This window comes from Megalops cyprinoides, chromosome 2 (assembly GCF_013368585.1).
Source record: "Megalops cyprinoides isolate fMegCyp1 chromosome 2, fMegCyp1.pri, whole genome shotgun sequence".
NCBI classification, from domain to species: Eukaryota; Metazoa; Chordata; class Actinopteri; order Elopiformes; family Megalopidae; genus Megalops; species Megalops cyprinoides.
Genome location: NC_050584.1, coordinates 5,082,903 through 5,108,587, shown reverse-complemented (window position 1 = coordinate 5,108,587; position 25,685 = coordinate 5,082,903). Strand labels below are relative to the sequence as shown.

Below are 25,685 nucleotides of genomic sequence, written 5' to 3'. Positions count from 1 at the left end.
CATTGTTGTGAAATTTGCTGATGACACAACAGTGTTGGGTCTCATCTTCCACGGCGACGAGTCTGCATATTGCGATGAAGTCAGTGCCCTGACACATTGCTGTCAGGAAAACTGCCTCTCTCTCAATGTAGTGAAGACCAAGGAGCTGATAGTGGACTTCAGGAAGCAGAAAGGAGTACACGCCCCCATCACCATCAACAGCACCATCGTGGAGAGACTCAGCTCCTTCAAGTTCCTTGGTGTGCACATCACTGAGGACCTCACATGGACAGAGCACTGAGGGAGGTGAGGAAAATCATCAATGACTCAAGCCACCGACCCACAAACTGTTTTCACTGCTACCATCTTGCAAACAGTACTGTAGTATCAAAGCTCAGACCAGCAGGCTCAGGGACAGTTTTTACCACCAGACCATCAGGGCACTGAACTCTCCCACACAGATCCAACAACAGTTCATCTTACTCTCCCACACAGATACAACAACAGTTCATCTTACTCTCCCACACAGTTCCAACAACAGTTCATCTTACTCTCCCACACAGATCCAACAACAGTTCATCTCTGTATCTATTGTGTCCATTACACCCAACTATTATGTCTACATTGCATTTAATGTGTTCATTATGTGTACAGTGTAGTTATTGTAGTTTGCAAATTGTATACACACACACACACTATGTATATCAATCCTCTGTATTTCATTTAGGGCTCTATGACATCACAATTGATCAACATATATAAAACATAAAACAATGAAAATAGTGAAAGTGAAAATAGTTCATCATGTACTAAGACATGCAAACATTCATTAAGGTGCTACTGTGCACTTTTACATTACATTGCATTCATTTAGCAGATGCTCTTATCCAGAGCAACTTCCATCACAACAGAACAGAAGGGTTTCCATTCAAGCTGAATGAGCAACAGTGTCAGACCAGGCTAACAGCACTCCCATGCTCCATCGTTGCAGAGCATAGCAATCTGGGTGGTACATACGGTTTGAAGACCGGCTGTAGGAATGAGGGGGCTGTCCCATTCACTGGCCTGTGTGCCAGCGCCAAGATTTTGAATTTGATGAGAGCGATGACAGGAGGCCAATGAAGTGAGGTGAGGAGGGGTGTGACTTGACTGCAGTTAGAGAGGCTATACACAAATCATGCAGCTACATTCTGTTCTAGTTGTAGGGGTCTGTCACACATTCAAGAAGACAAGCAAAGAGGGATTTACAGTAGTCCAGGTGTGAGAGGACCAAAGCCTGAAATAGGAGCTGTGTAGAATACAGTTAGGGGTAGGTAGGGGCGGATCCTTCGGATGTTGTACAGAAAGAATCTGCAAGCCCGACATTTATCAAGCATTATGCCAAGAATTTTGGCAGAGCTATTGATGGAAAGGCTTGTAGAGTCTAGGCTGAGAGTGAAGTCTTGAAACAGGGAGGACCTGTTGTAAAGCATCTCAGTCTTTGCCAGGCTCAGCTTTAGGCGGTGGTCCACCATCCACTGTGAAATGTCCTTCAGGCAAGCTGAGATGCAGGGATGTTTTATTGTTGCTTGTTGAACATATAAGGATTGTTGTCTTCTATATCCAGCCTTGTAAATAACTGAACTCATTAATCAATTCCATTTCATACATATTTAACTGCCAAGTGAACATTGTCTTTGTCTATGTGAACCAGTCCATTGGTGAATGAGCTTCACCTGCTTATTAGTAAAGGCCTATTAAATACAGGTGTATGGGTGGGAAGTGGGAGGATCACTTTTTTCCGTTGACCGTGTGGTCAGGCTGGTTTCTTTTGTTTGTTGGCTTTTAAAAAAGTTTTATTTTGAATGTTGGCTCTTTCTGCTCATTTTTGTGAGAACTGTCGGCCAGCTTCTCCACACACCACATGCAAAACCAAAAAGAGGCTCATACCGGTTCCAGAACTATTTTATTCTCTCAGAAACATCTGCTCGGCTTTGATCATTAAAACCGCGAGGGTTCTGAATCTGATGTCTGCAATAAAGACATATGGCTATACTGTAACTCAGTGAGAAGAACCACTTCTACACCTCTGTCTCACCGGGAAAACCGTTTTGTGTGCCAAAAGGTGGAGCTGACTGCCTTTGTTAGCTTCTCTACAGGAGTTAGAGCTCTTCAGGCTAAATATGCCTTGTGTACAACTCTTATTCTTGCTCTTGCACTTAAGACAAAATTGTCACAATGCTCAAAATATTTTCACACTCAAACCTGACGTTTTTCATTTCAGTGGATATTTTGCTCTCAGATACATATTTCCCCAAGGTCTGATTACTACCCAAATATGTGACCCCTGCCAAAGAAGAGAATATAAACTGATTCCAGGGTAACAATACTAAAGCTAAAATGTTGTAAAACTCCTTAAAGAGCTGCTTTCTGTCTAACCCTGCTGTTCTGGGTCTGTAGATGCTGAACTGCTGCTCTCACTCCATCACAGCACACAGCATCAAGCCTGTGTTCACAGCACTTCTTTGCTACAAGTGCCTGCTGTACCCAGGAAGAGCATTTGCATAGAGGAGACACTTTGCATTGGCAGCACATGCTTCAGTGCTCTGGGAGTGTTTATAGTCCTGTGAGTTTAACACTTCATGACTGAGAGCTGTTCTTCATGGCAACAAAACCCACAACAACAATGACTTTTATCACCATCTTCATCTGGGCACTTGCCTTCTGCACTCAAGGTGAGAGGGGTTTATTTATTTAATTATTTATTTTAAAAAATGGCAAACCATCTAATACATAAAATGAGAAGTTTAAGTTAAAGAATATTGGCTTCATGAAACTGAGTGATTATGCCCTAATAACATCTGTTTATTTATTGTTTTATTTCTGTTTTCTGATTTTCAGAAACTACAGGGCAGTACACTTTGACTCAGACTCCTGCAGTGAAAACTCTTCTTCCAGGAGACTCAGTGTCTCTGAGCTGTAAAGTCAGCAGTGCTGTGTACAAAGATTCTTATGGCAACTACCTCTCCTGGTACCAGCAGAAGCCTGGAGAAGCTCCTAAACTCTTGATCTATAGTGCAAGCACCCGTCACACGGGGACTCCAGACCGATTCAGTGGCAGTGGATCTGGGACTGACTTCACTCTGACCATCAGTGGAGTCCAGGCTGAAGATGCAGGAGATTACTACTGTCAGAGTCTACACTATCCTAGTAGCACCTGGGTGTTCACAGTGTTAGAGAGCCGTACAAAAACCTCCCTCAGTCAGACTGCACAGTGACTGCACTGCTGCAGCTGGGACCTACTGCAGGTGCTGAGGGGGAAGCCAATGATACCAGATACAGTCTGTGAAGGCGATCAGCTGGAGAAAAAGCAAGGTTATAATTATTCATTAGAACCTCAATTATATCAATAACAAGTATTATTGTCTAAAAATAATAGAATAAGAGATAAAAAGAGTGGAATGACGGTGTGAGTATCGCAAGAATCGAGCAGAGGTGAGATCCAACATGGCGGCGCCCAGCTGTTGACAGGCGCAGCAAGACAAGACTACTCTGTGACTTTTTTCCCGGACTAAGACAAATCAACATTTCATCGACTACCAAACATACAAAACAAGCTACACACCGATTACATTCTGGAGGATTTAACAGACTTGGAGTCTTTCATCGACGATCACTATTTCCACCTGCAGTCAAGCATGGACTCTAACTAGGACTTAAACACACCCAACTCCAAGAGGAGGAAAAGAGACTCCGCAACGGACACGGCTGATCTACAAACCACCACTGAAGTTGAGGTTAGTGTGCTGTCGAGCATTAACAAAAAACTGGATATGTTGGTGTCAATACATGAGGAGCTAAAAGACATGCGTAACAGTCTTGAATTTGCCCACAACCAAATCGAAACACTACAAAAATCCAATCAGGAACTGCAAACTAATGTTACAACACTCACCCAACAAATGCAAAACATCACTGCCGAAAACAGACATATGAAGGAAACAATTCTAGACATCCAAACACGCTCGATGCGCGATAACCTCATCTTCTCAGGCATTCCAGAAACCTCACCCTCCAATCCAGAACTGCAGATCAAAAACTTTATGGTAACTAAACTAAAACTGCCCGGCGACGTTGTCCAAAACATCACTTTCCACCGAGTTCACCGTCTCGGCAAACAACAAGAGCACAATAAAGCCAGACCCATCATCGCAAAATTCGAACACTATCAACAAAAAGAACTGGTCAAAAGCAAAGGAAAACAACTCAAGAACACCAATTATGGAATGAATGATCAGTTCCCACGGGAGATAAACGAACGACGAAAAGTTCTCTACCCCATATTAAAGGAAAACCGAGGAAATAACATACGCGCAGTGCTGGTAGTCGATAAACTATATAAATGGACAATTATTCCGAAGCCCTGAAATAACACCATGGCTCTTTTGAATAAATAACCCACAGAATTATCTTCTTTGACACCTCTGTAGGCCTACCGCATTACTAGCTAGCCCATCGCCTACACTTCTCCTGAGCTAACCATCTTTTTTTTTTTTTTTGTTTTGTTTGTTTACTGCCCCTTAACACCTTTCTCAATACCCCCTTCTCTCTCTCTCTCTCTCTCTCTCTCTCTCTCTCTCTCTCTCTCTCTCTCTCTCTCTTTTTTTCTCTCTCTCTCGCACACGCATTCATACACACACGCACGCGCACTCTCTCTCTCCCTCCTCTTCTCTCTCTTTCTTCCTCTCCCTCTCTCTCATCAACTCTAATCTCTGATAAGGCATGTACTTCTCTCTTTGTATTGCTTACTTATGTCTTGTTCTCTCGTCAGTCCTTGTCTGCGTATGTAGGATCCCCTTGTCTAGCGTCTGTCTATCAGTTTTGTGTTCATGGTTGACATCACAACTACCTCTCAGCTTAACTCCATGCACAAATGCTAGAAAACATGTTATGCGAGACATAAGACACATCCACCAAACACTAACAACCAAAAACACGCACGTTATGTCCCTTCAATCCAACCCCTTTCCCCCTCTTTCCCTTTCAAAACTTTTCCCACTTCTTTATTCCCTCACTTCTTCCTTTACCAATACATGCATACAGCTAGCCCACAACTTAGATATACCTGACATGCATACATGCAACCACTTAACTTGATAACATGGAATATACGCGGCTTCCGTACTCAAGCCAAAAGACTTAAAGTAATTAACCATCTCATAAAATTAAAGGCTGATATTTGTCTTTTACGGGAAACACACTTAACACACACAGAAGTACAGTACCTTAAATTCGAACAATTTGACAAAATATTTTCTTCAACATATCACAGTAAACAACGAGGTGTCTCAATTTTAATAAATAAAAATATTCAGTCTGCGCTTAACCAATTAATCACTGATCCAGATGGAAGATTCAATAATCATTAACATATCCATCCACCATACAACATTCACACTGGCAAACATTTATGGCCCTAACAAGGATGATCCATCTTTCTTCCAAAACCTTTTTTCCATACTGTCCAATTCAAACAACCTCATTATAGCTGGAGACTTCAATACCGTCATTAACCCCACAATCGACCGCTCCAGCACCTCTGGCAACTCAAGGAGCTGGCACTCTACTGACATAATAAAGCAATATATGGAGGACTATGGCCTTAGCGATAGTTGGAGAATGAGAAACCCGTCTTTAAGGGAATATTCATACTTCTCATCAGTTCACCAATGTTCATCTAGAATCGACCTATTTATTGTCAGTAACTCGCTTATACCCAAGATTTCAAATAACACAATTCACCCAATCGTGATTAGTGATCATGCTCCTGTCTCCCTGTCTGTAAATACACAAACATATGTTAAGACTCCAACAAGATGGCGCTTGAATACCTCACTGCTAGAAGACCCCAACTTTATAACATTCATAAGGCGAGAGTGGGCTTTCTTTCTGGAGATGAACAGCTCTCCAGACACCTCACCCTCACTCTTATGGGAAACTGGGAAAGCCGTAATCAGAGGAAAAATCATATCATACTCTTCACATAGGAAAAACAGCAATAACAATTGGAAAATACAGTAGAACAAAGAATCAAACACTTAACAAACGAAATATCCTGCAATCCCACTGAACCAAATCAAAATGAATTAAAAGAACTCCAAACACAAATTGAAGATATCACACAAAACACAGTTTCTAATTCATCAACTGAAATATAATCGTTTTCAATACAGTAATAAAGCAAACAGTAAATATTTGGCAAATCTACTCCAACACAAAAAAGAGAAATTAATCATCCCATCCATCTTGGACTCCACAGGAACCATCACTCAGAACCCGCAAGATATAAACAACGTATTTCGAAACTTTTACAACAATCTTTACTCCTCTGCTCACCAACCCACACAATCTGAAATTGATGCTTTCCTTAACAATCTGACCTTACCGAAACTAACTGCTGAACAAATTAATTTTCTAGATGCACCTCTTAACCTCAGTGAACTCACCACAGCTCTCAACAACATGCCAAGTAACAAATCTCCTGGACCAGATGGATTACCAGCTGAATTCTACAGACACTTTTGGGACATATTATCACCACTATTCAATAGAGTAATTACAGAAATAAAAACCTCTTCCACCATACCCACACACATGAATACCGCTGCTATGACATTACTATTAAAACCCAACAAAGATCCAACTCACCCCTCTAGCTACCGACCTCTTTCACTAATGAATACCGACTTGAAAATTATCACGCGCTAGCAACCAGAATAGAAACAGTCATCCCCACGCTCATTCACCCAGATCAGACAGGCTTCATAAAAAATAGACACGCCACAGATAATATACGCAGACTTTTCAGCCTAATCAATATATCACAACAAACCCAACAGAAAACCATTATCATTTCACTTGATGCAGAAAAAGCTTTTGACAAGGTAAATTGGTCCTTTTTATTCAACACATTACATAAGTTTGGTTTTGGAAAGTCGTTCATCCACTGGATTACAACACTGTACACATCACCTAGAGCCACCATTAATACTAACAGAATCACTTCACCAAGTTTTACACTGCACCAGGGCACCAGACAGGGATGCCCACTCTCGCCTTCTCTCTTTGCTATTTTCATTGAACCTCTTGCAGCAGCAATACGACAGAACAGCCAAATCCAAGGAATTCAGGTAGCCAACACACAACATAAAATCAGTTTATATGCAGATGATCTACTACTCTACTTACAGAACCCATACGTATCACTTCAAGAAACTTTCAATATCATCAATAAATTCTCAAAAATTTCACATTACACTATAAACTGGAATAAATCAGTAGTATTACCCCTCTCAGAGGATGCCTGGGATTCTGGAGCTCAGGACTCTCCCCTCTCTCTTCATACTGGTAACATCAAGTACCTAGGGGTTAATATCTCCCCCAGGCTGTCAGAGCTCTTTAACCTCAATTAATCTCCCCTCCTCAGAAAAATTGAAGACGACTACAAATGCTGGACCAAACTCCCTCTCACACTTATCGGAAGAATTGCCGCAGTCAAAATGAAAACCCTACCCCAGATTAACTACCTATTTTCTATGATCCCCACTACCCCTACAGATAAATGGTTTAAAACATTCAATTCATTAACAACACAATTTTACTGGAAAAACCAAAAACCCAGAATCTCACTCTCAACACTACAAAATAAAAAATCATATGGTGGGCTTGAGGCACCAAACTTCCTTCACTACTTCCTCGCAAATCAATTACAGTACTTAGTCAAATGGATCCAAATACACAAATACAATTACCCCTGGCTGGAACTAGAACAAAACCAATGTACAAACATCTCAATTGCAGACCTCCCCTTCCTCCCACAATCAATCAAAAAATCTAACTACTGTAAACTCATTACTATCTCCACAACTCTGACAGCCTGGTGGAAAACGAATCAAATCACTAAATCATCACTAGCACTAAATAAGTTCACCCCACTCTGGCACAACCCAGACTTCATGTTACAGAACAAACTTATTTACTTCTCCACATGGGCACAAAAGGGAATCACACACCTTCACCACCTGTTTGAGAATCATCAACTCATATCATTCAACACACTCATACAGAAATATGGGGTTGGGAGAGACCAATTCCTTCAATATCAACAACTTAGATTCAGAATTAAAGACAAAACCAGTTTAACCAACAACACATTACAACCCTCTCAATTAGTTGATGAACTCATGAAAATCAACTCTAAAAATTTAACCTCCAAACTATATATACTGATCTCCAACTCAAATAATATAATAACAATACCAACAACCAAGTGGGAAGCTGACCTGGCCCTCATTCCCAACCCTGATTTCTGGGAACAAATCTGTAAGAATACCTTCTCCATGACCACTAACACAAACCTGCAGCTCATACAATATAAAGTCATTCACAGAACTCACATCACTCAAAGTAAAAAGTTTAAAATGGGACTAGCCAACACAGATATCTGTTCACAATGCACTTCAGGTAGCACAGACAACTATCTTCACGCCATCTGGCTCTGTCAACCAGTTCAGTCTTTCTGGATCACGGTTACTGAGACACTCTCCACCATCCTGAGCTACAGAATCACACCATCCTCAACACTCTGTCTCCTTGGTGATATCTCCAAAGTTCACATCCCATCAAAACTCAGGAATCCGTTGCTCATTTCTCTAACTGTCGCTAAGAAAGTAGTCCTCCAAAACTGGAAATCAAGGAAATCCTGTCACATCACTCACTGGACTAATCTAATTTCAGAATACATTTCAATGGAAAAAAGTAATGCTTACAAAAAGAACCAAATATCAGCCTTTGAAGACATTTGGTACCCATTTCTAACTTTTCTAAATTCAATCCAAATATAACTACAAGCCGTGTATATTACCAGACACATACCCCCCCTGCTCCCCTTTTTCTGGCGCCCCCCTCCCCCAACCCCAGCTCACCCCCTGACCCCTAACATTCCTACTCTCGGTTCACCCCCCCCCCCCCTTTTTTTTCTTTCTTTAATTTATTTACTTATTTTGCCTATTAGTTACCACAATTACACATACACATAGACACATGTCTCTTACATTCTTGCAGAATATATCTGACAACCTCCTTCAGCATCCCTAAACCGTGACCACCCAATGTAAATCATAGCTTACTTTATTCAATCTTTAATAACTTGCCTCTTCATGTTCGTCAACTGTCTTGTCTAGTCCTGTCTTCCCAGTCCTTTGCTATTGTCCCGTCTTACTCGCCACCTTGTTTTTTCTTGCGTTTTCTTTATTTCACATTCTGTATGCTATACACAATCCCCCCCTTTTTATGGATATCCATATTATTATCCATATTATTACGAATGTATTGCCTTTATTTAAAAATAAAGTTGTCCTCTGAAGAGGGGGGGTGGTGGTGGGTCTAATAAAAAAAAAAAAAAAAAAAAATTATTGTCTAAAAATAATCAGAATAAAACATTTTCTTTTCTTCTCACTTCATTCTAACCATTTATTAGCTTTAAACTCAGTCTATTTGCATAAAGAAATGGAATCATCATATGTCAGTGACAAGATCATTTCTAAAAAGAGACCTCCATGATATCTATGTAGTGTTACATAAATACCTCCTGTTTGAATTACAACAAAAAAACAATGCACCTTTATTGAAATATTAGCTATTATCTGCTATTTACCATTAATAATACATAAATCAATAAATAATATGGAGTTGTGTTGGTCACTACTTCTCTCAATGGCTAAATATCAGGATAGGAATCCTGTGAAACGATCAAGGTGATGGTTGTTTGTGAGAATAACTGCTTCTATGGAGTCATGTAATTTCACTCTGTAGGGCTTCCTCTCTGCTACCTGTGGAGCCATACAGGTGCCACTCTGTACAAAGCCTTCTTGATGGCAGTTATCAGAAGTCAATCATTTTATTGTCAATAATTTTTAAAAACCCTTGTTCCATTCCAATAATGCAACAGTTTCTATTGTTACATTGTGAGCTACCCACCTGCCAAACTTTAATAGTGCCACTCTTAATCAATGTGTAAAAATGTCTCTACACACAATTTTTCCAAGTGGAAAGTGATATAACTAACATAGTGAAGACTGTCCCTGCCGTATGCTGGCATAATATATTTGTAAAGCAAGCCTGTTCTCAGTACACCAAGTGCTTCTTTCACATGATTCACTAATGCTGATGGTTCTTTATGTTAAATTCAGCGGCAGTGGATCCGGGACTGACTTCTTCATGACGATCAGTGGAGACCAGGCTGAAGATGCAGGAGATTACTACTGTCAGAGTTTTCACTACCCTAATAGTGTCTATGTGTTCACACAGTGTTAGAGAGCCGTACAAAAACCTCCCTCAGTCAGACTGCACAGTGACTGCACTGCTGCAGCTGGGACCTACTGCAGGTGCTGAGGGGGAAGGTGGTGTGTTTGTGACTGGTGTGTGAAATATGCAGACCTCTTCCCAGCAGTCCTTTCATCATGTATATATAAGCAGGCTGTGCCTGTATAATTCTGATGTGATGAGCCAGCATGGCTGCAAGAGGAGAACTCAGTGGGTGTATTGTGCTGGCATGGCCTGGGTCCATTCATTTCATCAGAAGGCAGAATATCCATATCCATGCCATCGTTTCCATATCATCCTGGCTGCATTCAGTGACCCAGCTCTCTACTGTGTGACACTTTATGGGTGTTTCTATTTTTCATCTTCCACCTGTATGTGTTAATAACAGGTATATGAGAATAAAGGTATGGAAGCAGAAGGCTGCAACACCCAGTGACAAATTCCAGCCCCTCCTGACTAAACCATAATATCCATGAGGGGGAACCCCAGTCAAACAGAACAGTCATTTTAAGTGTGAATCCCATCCTTGTGAAAAACTATTTAAGTCTTCCCATGAAATAATAACCATTCATTATTCTCACCTCCTCATGACTTTTCAGACTCCTGTGTTGATTAATGAGACGGCTTCTGTTCAGCACAGAAAAAAGTTATAATATATAACATATGTACACATATAAATAAATACATGAATAAATCAGAAGGTTTCATCTTTAATGTTATCACCCTAGAGGAAACTACAGTATCCTGTGTTCTAGCTCTCTCTCTCCCTGTACATGTGTGTTTTCTAGCTCTCTCTCTCTTCCTGTACATGTGTGTGTTCGAGCTCTCTCTCTCTTCCTGTACATGTGTGTGTTCTCGCGCTCCCAGATTTTCCCGCCTGGGGATCAATAAAGTCTTATCTTATGTTATCTTATCTTATATTACCTTATCTCTTTCCCCCTGTATCTTCTCTGTGTGTGTATGCATGTGTAGCATACAGACAGGAAGGTAGTGAGTGTCATTCTCTTTGTCATTAATAATAATTTACTGACATGTTTAAAACATCTTGTGCTTTCCACTGCAGACGTGTGACTGAATTGCTGGGGGGAGAGCAGTATGTCTCCTGTTCAGTGGTGTTGCCAGCCTTGTGCCACTTGCTCAGAGTTATGGAGCCCTCAGACGACGATCCAATCTGTGTAGTGAGGTTCAAGACATTCTTTACCACAGACCTAGCTAAATGGAAGGACAGCACCAACCTCACATGGCTGAAGATCACTACTGCACTTGATCCCAGGTTTCAGGACCTGAAGTGTCTTCCCAAAGATGAAAGGAGTGAGGTGTGGGCTTCAGTACGCAACCTGGTGATGGGAGAGACGCCTGCACAACAACCATCTGCAGAGACAACAGAGAAACAGCCACCAAAGAAGAGGAGGATGTCCGTCTTCTTGCTGAGTTCTTCTGAAACGGACACAGACGAAGAGGAAGAGTCCACAGAACAATGTCTGGACCGCTACAAAGCAGAGCCCAAAATGGACATGGAGGGGTGTCCACTACAGTGGTGGTCAAAGAGAGAAGGAGCACATGCCTGGCTGGCACCCAATGCACGCAAGCACCTGTCAACCCCTGCAACCACAGTGCCTTGTGAGAGGTTGTTCTCACTCTCAGGCCACATCATCCAAAAGAGGAGAGCTGCTTTGTCCCCTGATAATGTAAACAGACTGGTCTGTCTCAGTAACTGGCTGAATATAAAGGAGGACTAAGCAGAATTGTTTCTATGGAATGAAAAAGATTCAACATTCTGAACTCTCAGCAGAATCTTTCCTTGTTCTTTTTTTCATATTTGCACGGACTGTTGTGGACTTTTTTGAAATTCAACTGGCACTTGAACATGGAACACATTTTTTGTTGTTAATATCATTTATATTGGTGCATATAAGAAATTGTTGCCTTCTAAGCTGATATCTAATTTTAATGGCCTTGATGGTTTGGAAATTCAACTGGCACTGTAACATATAGGCCTGGATTTTGTTATTATTTCGGTTAGTGCATGTAAGAAATATGCCTTTCAAGCTGACAGTCAATTTTGATGGCCTTTATGGTTTTATTGGTTTAAATCTGTAGTTCACAGGAGAGAATCTGTGTTCAAAGCTAAAAAGATGCTATTAAACAATAGTATTTGAATTTAGATATACTTCCTTTGTGTTGATTCTACATTAATTCCAAGATTTTACATTTAAATAAATATCCATTATAACAAGCTTCAGTCCTAAAAAGAAAAAAAAGCGATTCATTGCGATTAATCACAGCAAATTGTGTGATTAATTAGTTAATTTTTTAATCGATCGACAGCCCTACTAAATATATGAAATTTGTTTTCAACTGAAGAGTTTACAAATTTATTTTCACATTCATTGTCAGTAAGCTTTTTTTCTCAGTTAGCTAAAGCTGTTGATAAAATGACTGATAGTAAACCTCTTCAGACAAAACAACGTTCTCACATAATGCATGTGGAATCCCTTATTTTCCGGACCATTGTGACACATCCATTATGTAACACTGCACATTTTATTATAGACTGAAACATATATTTATGTGTCAAACCAAGACACACACTGAAAAATCAAAGACACACAGCTGTTCATGTTGACATATAAAAGAAGATGTTTTCATGATAACTTACTCAGTTTTTCTCTCTAGCTCTCTCCTGTCTGTGAAATCTTGTCTTTCCTCATGTTAGCATAGAAGACATGATGTTATGAGAACTCTATTAAGCTAAGCACCCGTTGTTTGAGACGGAAATCATTTTGTGATAACACTTCCTCGGGAATCCTCGCATCTTATTTTATTTTCTTCTCTGATGCTGTGCCCCTCCCATAAAAAACACAAATGCAGTGCAGAATACTCAACATTCCGTTCAGACTTACTGTCACAAATAAGGATAAGGATATTTTATTGGCATTCCAGGACATGTTGTACATGACAGGTAATGAAATGAGGTACTCAGGTCTGGTTCGGTGGTAGCAATAATAGTAATGAAAATCGAGAACAAGCAATAATAAAATCAAGAGGAACACAAAAAAAAACATTAAAGATAAAATAAGTAAATAAATATATAAATATGAGTATAAAGTGAGCAGGAAATCTAAAAGATAGACAGTGGAAGTCATAGCAGCGAAATTGTTCAATGGGAAGCAGCAATCTTTCTGGGAAGCAGCATTTTTCTGTGAGATTACAGTCTTAAAGTGCAAAAGTGCAAAGTTTATCAGTCAATTGCAGCAATGCCCTGATATGGAGTAATAATACCCTGATGTGGAGTAATGATTGTAATGTTCAGTGGGTTGCAGAATTCTCAGTCTCACAGCATCCGGGAAGAAGCTGAACGTGTTGCTGAGCTCGTGCTGACTCCTGCCTGACTGCCTACCTGGTCTCTGCCTGCCATCCTGCCTTGGTTGCCTGATCTGCCTGCCTTCCCGGTTTTGACCCAGCCTATTCCTGTTTTGATCCCTGCTCCTTGTTTGTTCTGCCTTGGACTGCCTTTCCGGTTTTTGACCCTGCCCATTCTGTCACACCGAACTTGCCCTGAGATTCTTAATAAAACTCTTGGAACCTGAAAGTTCCTGGTCTGCGTTTGAGTCCGTGCCTGTGCCTTGACAATTAGTTTCACACAACTTCGCGTTACGTTGTAGTACTAGAAGTAGTAAAGCTGTAATTTCCACTAGATGTCAGCAGAGGACTGAACTCTGTTTTTCGTTTGCAATCTCATGACAAGAACACTAGTACCCATTCGGTAACCACAAAATATACAGAGTGACGACAGTGATCATACACAGCCATGTCATATTGATATCCCACCACTCAAAGTGACTAAAGGAACGGAACCATGTGCTTGGGCCAGAGAAAGAAGAGCTACGCTCCCTTTACAAGCACAACTCAAAGTGATTAATGTCCAAATGATTCTTGGCACAAACACTGTCAGATGAGAATGTGTAAAGGAGAATATGTAGAGATTTGCTGTTCCAGAAAACTCTTAAAACAGCAGTCCTCTCAAGGTGTATATATAAGCAGACTGTTCCTGTATGAGTCTGCTGTGATGAGCCAGCATGGCTGCAAGAGGAAACCTCAGTGGCTGCATTTTCTGGGTCCACTGATTCCATTAGAAGGCAGAGTATCCATGCCATCGTGTCCATGCTGTCCTGGCTGCACGCAGTGACCCAACTCCCACCTGTGTGACATTGCGTTTGTCTTTCTTCATCCATTATCTGTATGTGTTAACAGTTGCTCCTTTCGAAACCTGTATATCCAGTATATCCCCCCGGTCAAACACAACAACTTTCATTTCTGGCATGAATCCATACTGTGCAAAATAACTGCAGTAAAGAGCACACATACAGCAAATATCCATTCACTCTTCATTGCTCCTTATGATCGTCAGGGCAGCGTTATAACGAACACAAATCAAACGTTTCACAGCAGTATTGAGGTAAACAGAAGATCAATGAGACAACAAAAAATGGAGAATCATTCAAGCTGATTGATGCTGATTAATAATAATAAATAATAAAATATTCTGCAGTGTTTGTGGCTCACTACATGCAGTATTACCCTACTACACACAGTATTCATAGATTTCAGAACTGCAAAGTACCCTCAGGGGGTGGGTGCTTTTGGAAAGGATTCCTTTGAAATGGGTTGCAGGTGCAGCAGGAATAGTCCTGACACAGCAAGCCTATCAGTGGGGTTGGCATGTATGTCAGAGTCATGGTGAGAATCTCAGGGCTTTACTTCATTCTCACATTGGAGTGAAGTGATAGAAAAGTAAAGTTCTGTGCAGCTCTACAGCACAAACACACTCAGCGAAGTACAGTATAATATATCAATTCAATCTGGGCTGGATAGAATTTTCAGTCAGTGTCCCAACAGGATAAGAGGAACAACAGTCTGTGGACCATGCTATTTGTAGAGGTTTAAACAACTGATTTTATACATCTAATAACAAAACAGAAAGTCTCTAAAAGCAAAAATATTGCACTTGGAATCAGCTGAAATGTAACTCAGATGAACTGCATTTTACTTAACATTACATGCCATAATTTATTCAGTTACATAATTTGAGCAAACTTTGCTTTCAGACTGGAATAATGAATACTTCTTTGAAGACCAAAGACATATTTTATCATGTGAAATTTGGAAAATATAAAAGTTATCATTTACAAAACCAGACACTTAAAGCAGCTTCAGTTACAAGAGGAAACACCTTGACTGTCATTTCTACACTTTGTTTCACTCTAGGGACTGAAACAGGAAATTGATCTTGCATATATAATTGCATACGCTAAGGAAGATGCATAGAAACATATTTAAGATGAGAAAAGAGTGTGATCAGTGTGATTTGACTTGTTCTGCTGCGTAGTTGATATGACCTCTGCTGGTTATCAAATACTACCCAGATCACTGTGTAAGTACTGTGATATTGGGCTGACTCAGCAAAACCATAGATGGATACAGATTTTCTGCTGTTATACAGCTAATATATTTATTTTGTTTTGATGTCTTTATAACATGTGTATGGATCATTAATTACTTAGTTAATACTATTTGTTGAACAATATGTTTTAAAAATGTAATCAATTTAACTTGTCCCTCCTCTAGAGAGGTGAAAACAGCCCACCCCCACACAGCTGCCCCAGTCCAGGGGATTTTGGGTAGTGAAACTGTGAAACTGTGAGCTGTGGGGGTGAAACTCAGATTTGCATAGGCAGGGCGGTTCTGCTACTCCCAGAATAGAGCAGCACTGTCACCAGATGTTCCCCCGTCCCCATGGGGGTTAGTGTGAGCTGAGAGCACACTGTACATCATGAAGCAGCAGCTAATATAGCCATACACCCCTCTCACTGCTCAGGCCTCCAGCCACCTGCTAAATTCATTATTTTACCTCATGCATTTACACATCACTCACAGGTCTAATGCTAAAACATTGTACTTTAAATCAATTGTAAATTTTTATGCACATTTTAAATGATGCTTGATTCAAAATAGAATGTCGTAGGGCAATAAGGAATGTTAAAAAACTAATATTATTCACCCATTACAAATGTAAGCTCAACTGCACAAACATTCTGGCATTCTTCAAAAATTTATAATCATTGAATAATAATCCTCTCACATTAAATTGTACCGTATATCATGCTAATCTCAAATGCATGGTGTCTTAGACTCCTTCTATTCATGCTTGGAGATGGCAGCTGGAGAGAATTGTGTAAGTGAGTTCATTATCCTCCCGGCGCCATTGTGTTAAGCTGTATGTAATGGCAATGTAGCAATAATTCCCCCAAAACAGGGTTTCCTTCATCATCATAACTCCCACAGAGTCAATGGACATGGGGGAGGGGTGCAGTTCACACACACCTTTGATTTCAGACATCTATCACTCCTCTGATGGCTCCAAATGATTTCAGTTAAACTGCAGGTTTACCCTCCTATCTCACCAGTACAAAGAGTGTATCTGTCCCTGTGTTTGTATTAATAAAGACAAGAATAAAAGAGTTTATGACTCAAGAAGAAATCTTTATTATTCCCTATTACAATAATAACAGCATCTAAGCATCAAACCACACACAGACACATATATCTAATATTGATCAAAGTCAGGGCACATGAAAGATTGTTCTGCTAAAAGCTCAGTCGGGAGAATGGATTCACACAGGAGCTGAAGCACAGCACACTGTTAGTCTACAAGTAATCAGTGAGTAAGAAAGAGAAGAGCTGAGTGCAGAAGAGAGTAAAAACAGAGCATTCAGCTGCTCTACACAGGAGTGTGTGAGGTGCTACTCAGAACACTGCTCTCTCCTCAGTGTGTGAGTGAGCGGAGCCTGGGAGCCCTGGGTGGCCTCACAGGTCAGTGACCCCGCCTTGTTCCACTCGTCCACAGAGAGAGTCAGGGTGCTGCTCCAGCTGTACAGGCCGTCCTTCTCCAGGACCCCGCCGCTCGCCTCCGAGCTCCTGCTGCTACCGTCCACTTTCCAGCGCAGCGTCCAGTCTGAGGGGAAGCCCTTGTTGGCCAGGCACATCAGCGTGGCCGTTCTCTTGCTGGACAGCTCCACGCTAGAGGGGGGCAGGACCGTGAGGGTGGGGGAGACGTTTTCTGGGAGAAACAGCAGAGACATGAGGTCAGAGAGAGGGGAGGAAATACAGACTCAACACGGGACTACAGGAGATGGAGAAGAGACTCTTATTTTCTTTAAGTTCAAACACTAAAGAAATGTAGAACTTGTAGAATAAAACACAAACACAGAGACAAACTGACTGTATAAATGCAGATGAATGTAATATCTATTCTGTACAGGATATTTTCCGTAATATATGATCTCCGATGCAGTGTGTAATGTAGCCTGGTACACTTTTACTGCAATCTTACAGATACCAATATGTTTTGCAGATCATCTTTAAAGGCCAGTGAAAAAATTACTTCCAGGACCAGTTTTACAAATGCATCAAATGTGATTTCAAAAAGTTTCTGCCTTGTTGAAAATAACCAAAATATCTGTATGCAACAGTTTGGTAAGATTAAGCCTTTCTCATCATTAGGAACAAGATGAGAAGATTTAATTTCAGGAAAAAAAAAATTTAAATGGAAACGTTATACGCACTAAGAATCAACGTTCTGTCTAAAGTTATTTTCGTTTTCAGACACGTTTCATGTAAAACTTATTTGCAAAATATTTCGTCGAAAATCCGGAGAACCACAAACGCAAACGCAAAGTCTCCCCTTGCTCACAGAAGTAAAAAACTCGAACCGAGCTTTCTTTTAAAACGGACCCGTAATCAGAAAGACATAAAGCATGTTTTAACTCAATACTTTAAAAGCTTGTTTTCTCTGGGAAAACTTCATCTGACAGTCTACCACCAAACGCGTACAGAAAATGATTGACTTCGTAAGATCTTTGTAAGAAATAGCCTATCTGTGCATTACCAGAAAATTCAGTATTAGCAAAACGTGTCACAGAAAAGACCCAACTATTTACACACGTGTTCGCTCCATGGACGAGATCGAGATAACAGAGCTTTACCAAAATGTTGTCACTGTCCTTATAAGCATTATTCACATTAATTTGAGCGCTATGATTATCTCCATTTCGGATGGCATAATAAACACAACCTAACGTACTCCACACAAAGCGCTGTTTGTACTTGAAATCCTGGAGGTAGAAAACAAACTATCCTTTGCAGGGAAAATAATCACTACGTGTGCTGGTTATTGAATATTATTTTAAATCGGAATACTTACTTCCAACGTGCAGTCTGGTGCCGCTGCCAAAAGTGCACCACAGTGATTCAGTTCCTATTAGTGTCCCGCACAAAAACCTCTCGCCCGGCGCGGAGAAGAAACCAAAAGATTTAAGTGGCAAAATGAATTTATCCTACAAAAGTTTCGTCATCCTTGGAAAACGAAGTGGCGTGTTTTTTCTATGCATACAAGTCAAGTAAAACCCATAATAAAAATAAATAAATAAATAATCAGGCTTCGAATTGCGTGCTCTTCAACTCAATCCACCTAAACTGCGTATGTATGTGTTAGTAAACACATGCATCGCGCAACATTTTAATAATTTGGACCTAGTTTCTCCAGAAAAGTAAAGCGTTGGGAATAACGTAGGCCTACACATCGTTCGACAGATGCAAGATGTATTCTGGTTGCTACAATTATAAATAGTATTTGCTAAAATAACCAAGCAAAATTTAACGATCATTCATTGATATGAGCTTTCAAGTTCATAATAATGGCGAAATGAAGAGTGAAATCGCTGTAAACTTACTGCCGATCTCCAGTTTGGTGCCGCTGCCGAAAGTCCACCACAGTGATTGACTCTGATTGACTGGCTGTACAAAAACCTCCCTGCGCTACAGCGTCTGCGTTTCTCACTGCGAACAACTGATGCATTAAACTATAAACAGACTCAGCACTGAATCTTTATCAGTGATTCAGCTCTGAATAGTCTCTTTTAAATTGTTTCATTTGCCACTTCGTTTTTTTTCGATGAAGGTACAAAAATATGCATTATTTCCGACATTATCGCTTTCTTTTTCGCTTACTTTATTTTTACGATTTTCATCGATGTCGGTGTTCACATCGAATACGCCATTCCCTAAAAACACAACTTTCTGACACCTCATCCAGCGGTATTAAACATGATTACTATACTAAGAATTGTAACACTACTTCCCCCGTTTATCGCACCATCATTAGGCTATATGTGTGAATCACGACAGAGAGTGGGCCACAGAAGATCCAGTCATGGTATTCCTCCACAGATTCCTTGTCAGTAACTGTTCCGCCACATTAATAATGATACATGCTGCGTATTCCCATATTACAGAAAAAACTCCAGAGAGAAGCAGCAGAGCGGGAATCACAGAAAACACAACCAGCAGTCCAGAAGATTCCAAACAGTTCACGAGGAAGTGAGAAAAACGTACCGCCAGAGGGCAGTAGAGCAACAGGTGTCCTGAGAATTTCCACTTCTACACAACAGTTACAGCTGCACAATATACAAGTTCAGCTACATCACAAACTGAACAGCCTCTGCTCCTCTGGAGGCTCCTGGGACAGTGAGGCAGTGTCAGTAGTGTAGGTCTCAGTATCAGTGGGGCAATAGTGCAGGTCTCAGTATCAGCGGGGCAGTAGTGTAGGTCTCAGTTTCAGTGGGGCAATAGTGTAGGTCTCAGTGTCAGTGGGGCAGCAGTCTAGGTCTCAGTATCAGCAGGGCAGTAGTGTAAGTCTCAGTGTCAGTGGTGCAGTAGTGTAGGTTTCAGTGTCAGTGGGGAGGTAGGGTAGGTCTCGGTGTCAGTGGGGAGGTAGTGTAGGTCTCAGTGTCAGTGGGGCGGTAGTGTAGGTCTCAGTGTCAGTGGGGAGGTAGGGTAGGTCTCGGTGTCAGTGGGGCAGCAGTGTAAGTCTCACTGTCAGTGGTGCAGTAGTGTAGGTCTCAGTGTCAGTGGGACAGTAGTGTAGGTCTCAGTGTCAGTGGGGAGGTAGTGTAGGTCTCAGTGTCAGTGGGGCGGTAGTGTAGGTCTCAGTGGGCTAGTAGTGTAATTCTGTGTAATTCAGTAGTGTTAATGGTATAGTTTTCAGTGCTCGCAATTTAGGTCCCAGTAGCTTTTGATTGAGATAACAGACTATGTGCACACAGATTAGCTTATGTTTTTGATGAAAACTAGAGGTCCCTGTTTATATTTGAAGTATGATATGAAATTTGTCATGGTTTGAGGAGGTGTGTCCTGGAAAGATGGCTGTTCTGGACCCTCCAGAATCCTTCCACAGAAGTGTAAGAGATGAGCTTCATAGCTTGCTGTATCATTGCACTACTGGTCTGTTGTCTTACAACAATTTAAAGAGGAAATTGGTATTATCTTATCTAATGGGGTAGATAATCTTACTGACTTCGACATGGATAAATAACCAAACTCACAAGGTCCACATGCACTTGAATTATACAAAGCTCTTGGGACCACTTTAGTAAAGCTGCTTCAGCTGGGCTGTCTCTCTTAAAGAGAACATTCTCCCTGCCCCCTGATTGGCTCATTCACAGCTAGCTCTGCCAATCCTGTGCTTAGGCTGGTGTGTATCAGGTAAATTAGTGCTGCAATGTCTTCATGCCTGTGCCAGCACTGCTGAGGGGCCCTCTGACCCTAGAGGCGCTCGGCTGCTGTCCAGGGAGCTGAAAGGAAGAAGCGCAAACTCCAGCAGTGAAAACCCTCAGCACCAGCCCCTGTGCAGCCAGCCCCGCCCCTCCCAGCACCACAGAGAGGAAGTGAGGAATTATGGGAGAAATCAATGAAGCACATATCTGTCTACGCAGTGTGTGAACATTCACAGGGTTTACACAGATATAGTGCCTGAAAGCAAATGTTTGTAATCTATTGACCTATTTTTTTGCAATCATTTGCCTGAAGACACTTTACATTGGCAGCACATGCTTGAATGTTCCAGCCAGCCTGCAATAGGCTCTCAGACTGGGGCCCTCACTCTACACAAAACCAACAAAACAAATCTAACAAACAAAACATGGGAAGGTGCACCACTGACTCCAAACACAAGCTAAATGTTGGTCCCAATCCTGAGATGTAACAGGGTCAGAGTTCAAACGTCCGAGAAGGAGGGTTACCTGTGTGAGGGACCTGCAGATGCTGCAGCTGATTAAAGGTGCTGGAAATAAAGAGACAGACATGGCCATCTGAAATCATTCACTGTCTTAATCAATAAGACCTTTAGTACATTTACTGGATTAATATTTACTTTATAAAATGTGCATTACTCTCTCATTTTCAACTTTAATATATGGAAGAAGTACAACTATCCCAACAGAGAACTGAATTATATACAAACATTTCATGTTACTGTAACTATTTTATGGACTCCTCTACATCAAGTTCACAGCACTGCTTGGCTACAAGTGCCTGCTGTACCCAGGAAGAGCATTTGCATAGAGGAGACACTTTGAATTGGCAGCACATGCTTCAGTGTTCTGGGAGTGTTTATAGTCCTGTGAGTTTAACACTTCATGACTGAAAGCTGTTCTTCATTGTAACAGAACCCACAACAACAATGACTTTTATCACCATCTTCATCTGGGCAGTTGCCTTCTGCATTCAGGGTAAGAGAACTGTAGAATATTCTGTAAAATCGATCTTACTCTACTTTTACTGTTAGTCTACTTTATGATATTGATACATCATTAGTTTTTTGGAAGCCATTTTCTGAAGAAAGCACCATCAAAATAAATTATGACTAAACACTGATTAATTGAATAAGACTTTTTTTTTCATTTTGTGAATAATTTAAAAAAATGTACCTGTCTTTTTACAGAAACCATGGGGCAGATCACTGTGACTCAGACTCCTGCAGTGAAAACTGTTCAACCTGGGGAAACAGTCACTGTGGGCTGTAAAGCCAGCAGTGATGTAGATGGTGACTGTGGTGGTTATAAGCCTTGTCTGTCCTGGTACCAGCAGAAACCTGGAGAAGCTCCTAAACTCCTCATTTATACAGCAAGCTCCCGTGAGTCAGGGACTCCAGATCGATTCAGTGGCAGTGGATCTGGGACTGACTTCACTCTGACCATCAGTGGAGTCCAGGCTGAAGATGCAGGAGATTACTACTGTCAGAGTGTACACTGCAGTGGTAGTAGCTGTGTGTTCACACAGTGGTAGAGAGCCGTACAAAAACCTCCCTCCGTCAGACTGCACAGTGACTGCACTGCTGCAGCTGGGACCTACTGCAGGTGCTGAGGGCGAAGCCAATGACACCAGACACAGTGTATGGGGAAAAAAACATAAATAAAAGGCACAGAAGTTTGTCATATTTAATGTTTCCATGAAATGTAGCATAAAGATACAGAATAAATTTGAAAACAATAGAATCATTATTAGTATCTAGCATTCATCTCTTAATTTTACCTGAATGCTACTCAAATTATTTAATCAAATAAAATTTCAAAACAAATATTTCTCACTCCCAGGGATGAATCTGTGAAGCTGACATTAAAAGTTTTACAGTGTAATATTGCACCATGCCTGTGATGTATACCAGAATGTCCATATGTTGGTTTTCCCATATAAAGTGTGAGCCTGCAACAATCAGAAAATGTGGATAGTCCCTTCTTTCTGATCAACCATATCCACTAGGTGGCACTGCAGTCAAATATCACATCAGTGATTTCAGGAGAAAATCCCAACCTGTGAAAGTCTGCAAATCTAACCCTAACCCCAACCCTAAGTCTTCCCAACCCTAAGTAGTAACCACTAACTGATTTTGCCATTAACAAAATTATTTCATTCAGGAGAACAGAATTCACAGACATTAATATCAATATCATTAATATCAAATCATCAACCATCGTTCCTGTACCCAAGAACTCCAAAGTGTCTCCATGTCTAAATGACTGGCTTCCTGTTGCTCTGACCCCCATGGTGAGCAAATGCTTGCACAGGCTGGTTAAGGACTTTATCTGCTTCATGTTGCCTACCACACTGGACCCACTGCAATTTGCCTACAGTCAGATCAGGTCCACTGATGATGCAATAGCCCTGATATTGCACACTTCTCTGTCCCACCTGGAGAAGAGAGACACCTATGTGAGAATGCTGTTTGTGGGCTATAGCTCAGCATTCAACACCATAGTTCCCTCAAAGCTGCACAGCAAGCTACGTGACCTGAGCCTGAACAACTCCATGTGCAACTGGATCCTGAGCTTCCTGTCAGACCGGCGCCGGGTGGTTATACTGGGCAGTATCACCTCATCACCAATCACACTCAACACCAGGGTTCATTGGGGATGTGTGCTGAGCCCTCTCCTGTACTCCCTCTACACTGAGACTGTGGTTCCACTAACAGCTCCAACATTGTTGTGAAATTTGCTGATGACACAACAGTGGTGGGTCTCATCTCCCATGGCGACGAGTCTGCATACCGCGATGAAGTCAGTGCCCTGACACATTGCTGTCAGGAAAACTGCCTCTCCCTCAAGGTAGTGAAGACCAAGGAGCTGATAGTGGACTTCAGGAAGCAGAAAGGAGTACATACCCCCATCACCATCAACGGCACCATTGTGGAGAGGCTCAGCTCCTTCAAGTTCCTTGGTGTGCACATCACTGAGGACCTCACATGGACAGAGCAGTCAGAAAAGATGGTGAAGAAGGCACAGCTGCGCCTCTTCTACCTCAGACGTCTGAAGAGGTTCGGCATGAGCCCCCGCATCCTCAGGTCATTCTACAGCTGCGGTATCGAAAGCATCCTAACTGGATGCACCACAGCCTGGTGTGGGAACTGCACCGCCCTCAACCGCAAAGCACTAAAGAGGGTGGTGTGATCAGCCCAGCATATCCTTGGGACCGAACTCCCCTCCCTCCAGGACATTTCCTCAAGTGTTGCCTGAGGGAGGCGAGGAAAATAATCCATGACTCAAGCCATCTGAGCCACAAACTGTTTTCACTGCTACCATTTTGCAAACAGTACCGTACAGTATTATCAAAGCTCAGACCAGTAGGCTCAGGGACATTTTTTACCACGAGGCAATCAAGACACTGAACTCTCCCACACAGATCCAACAACAGCTCATCTCTGTATCTATTGTGTCAATTACACCTAACTAATGTGTCTACATATTTAATGTGTTCATTATAGGTACAGTGTAGTTATTGTAGTTTGAACTAGGAGCTGTGTAAAATTCACAGTGAGGTGAGGGGCGGATTCTTCAGATGTTGTACAGAAAGAATCTGCATGCCCGACATTTGGCTATCAAGCATTACGCCAAGAATTTTGGCAGAGCTATTGGTGGAAAGGCTTGTAGAGTCTAGGCTGAGAGTGAGGTCTTGAAACAGGGAGGACCTGGAAGGAATGTAAATCATCTCAGTCTTTGCCAGGTTCAGCTTTAGCTGGTGGTCCACCATCCACTGTGAAATGTCCTTCAGGCAAGCTGAGATGCAGGGATGTTTTATTGTCACTTGTTGAACATATAAGGATTGTTGTCTTCCATTTCCAACCTTGTAAATAACTGAGCTCATGATTCCATTTCATACAGGTTTAACTGCCAAGAGAACATTGTCTTTGTCTATGTGAACCAGTCCTTTAGTTAATGAGCTTCACCTGCTTATTAGTAAAGGCCTATTAAATACAGGTGTATGGGTGGGAAGTAGGAGGATTGCTTTTTTCACCTGACTGTGTGCTCAATCTGATTTCTTTTGTTTGTTGTCTTTTAAAAAAAGTTGTATTTTGAATGTTGGCTCTTTCTGCTCATTTTTGTGAGAACTGTCGACCAGCTTCTCCACACATCATATGCAAAAGTAAGAAGAGGCTCATAATGGTTCCAGAACTATTTTATTGTCTCAGAAACATCTGCTCGGCTTTGATCATTAAAACCGCGAGGGTTCTGAATCTGATGTCTGCAATACGGACACATGGCTATAGTGTAACTCAGTGAGAAGAACCACTTCTGCACCTCTGTCTCACCGGGAAAACCGTTTTGTGTGCCAAAAGGTGGAGCTGACTGCCTCTGACGGCTTCTCTATAGGAGTTAGAGCTCTTCAGGCTAAATATGCCTTGTTTATAACTCTTATTCTTGCTTTTGCACTCAAGACAAAATTGTCGCAACTCTCAAAATATTTTCACACTCAGCCCTGACTTTTTTTTCCTTTCAGCGGATATTTTCCTTTCAGATGCATATTTCCCCAAGGCCTGATTACTACCCAAATATGTGACCCCTGCCAAATAAGAGAATAGAAACTGATTCCCATGAGAACAATAGTAAAGCTAAAATGTTGTAAAACTCCTTAAAGAGCTGCTTTCTGTCTAACCCTGCTGTTCTGGGTCTGTA

At 41.4% G+C, this 25,685-nt stretch overlaps 1 protein-coding gene and 1 gene segment (V, D, J or C); one reads left to right on the top strand and one right to left on the bottom strand.

The window, feature by feature from the left end:
- Positions 1 to 2,619: 2,619 nt before the first annotated feature.
- On the top strand, positions 2,620 to 12,080 carry LOC118773808. Its single transcript, XM_036522896.1, has 4 exons — positions 2,620 to 2,693; positions 2,860 to 3,190; positions 11,483 to 11,863; positions 12,053 to 12,080. The coding sequence occupies exons 1-4, from the start codon at positions 2,621 to 2,623 to the stop codon at positions 12,078 to 12,080; spliced, it is 813 nt and encodes a 270-aa protein (XP_036378789.1). The 5' UTR covers position 2,620.
- A 5,057-nt stretch (positions 12,081 to 17,137) lies between these two features.
- On the bottom strand, positions 17,138 to 18,636 carry LOC118773078. The segment is given in 2 exon segments: positions 17,138 to 17,461; positions 18,605 to 18,636. A coding segment is annotated over 1 exon segment (243 nt).
- Between the last annotated feature and the right edge of the window lie 7,049 nt (positions 18,637 to 25,685).

Bases quoted from the DNA above. Each gene is read 5' to 3' on its own strand.
- LOC118773808 (XM_036522896.1), top strand. From the start codon at position 2,621: ATGGCAACAAAACCCACAACAACAATGACTTTTATCACCATCTTCATC. The intron at 3,191-11,482 runs GTTAGAGAGCCG...CCACTTGCTCAG, and splicing joins AGCACCTGGGTGTTCACAGT to AGTTATGGAGCCCTCAGACG. The intron at 11,864-12,052 runs GTGTCCACTACA...GGTCTGTCTCAG, and splicing joins CCCAAAATGGACATGGAGGG to TAACTGGCTGAATATAAAGG.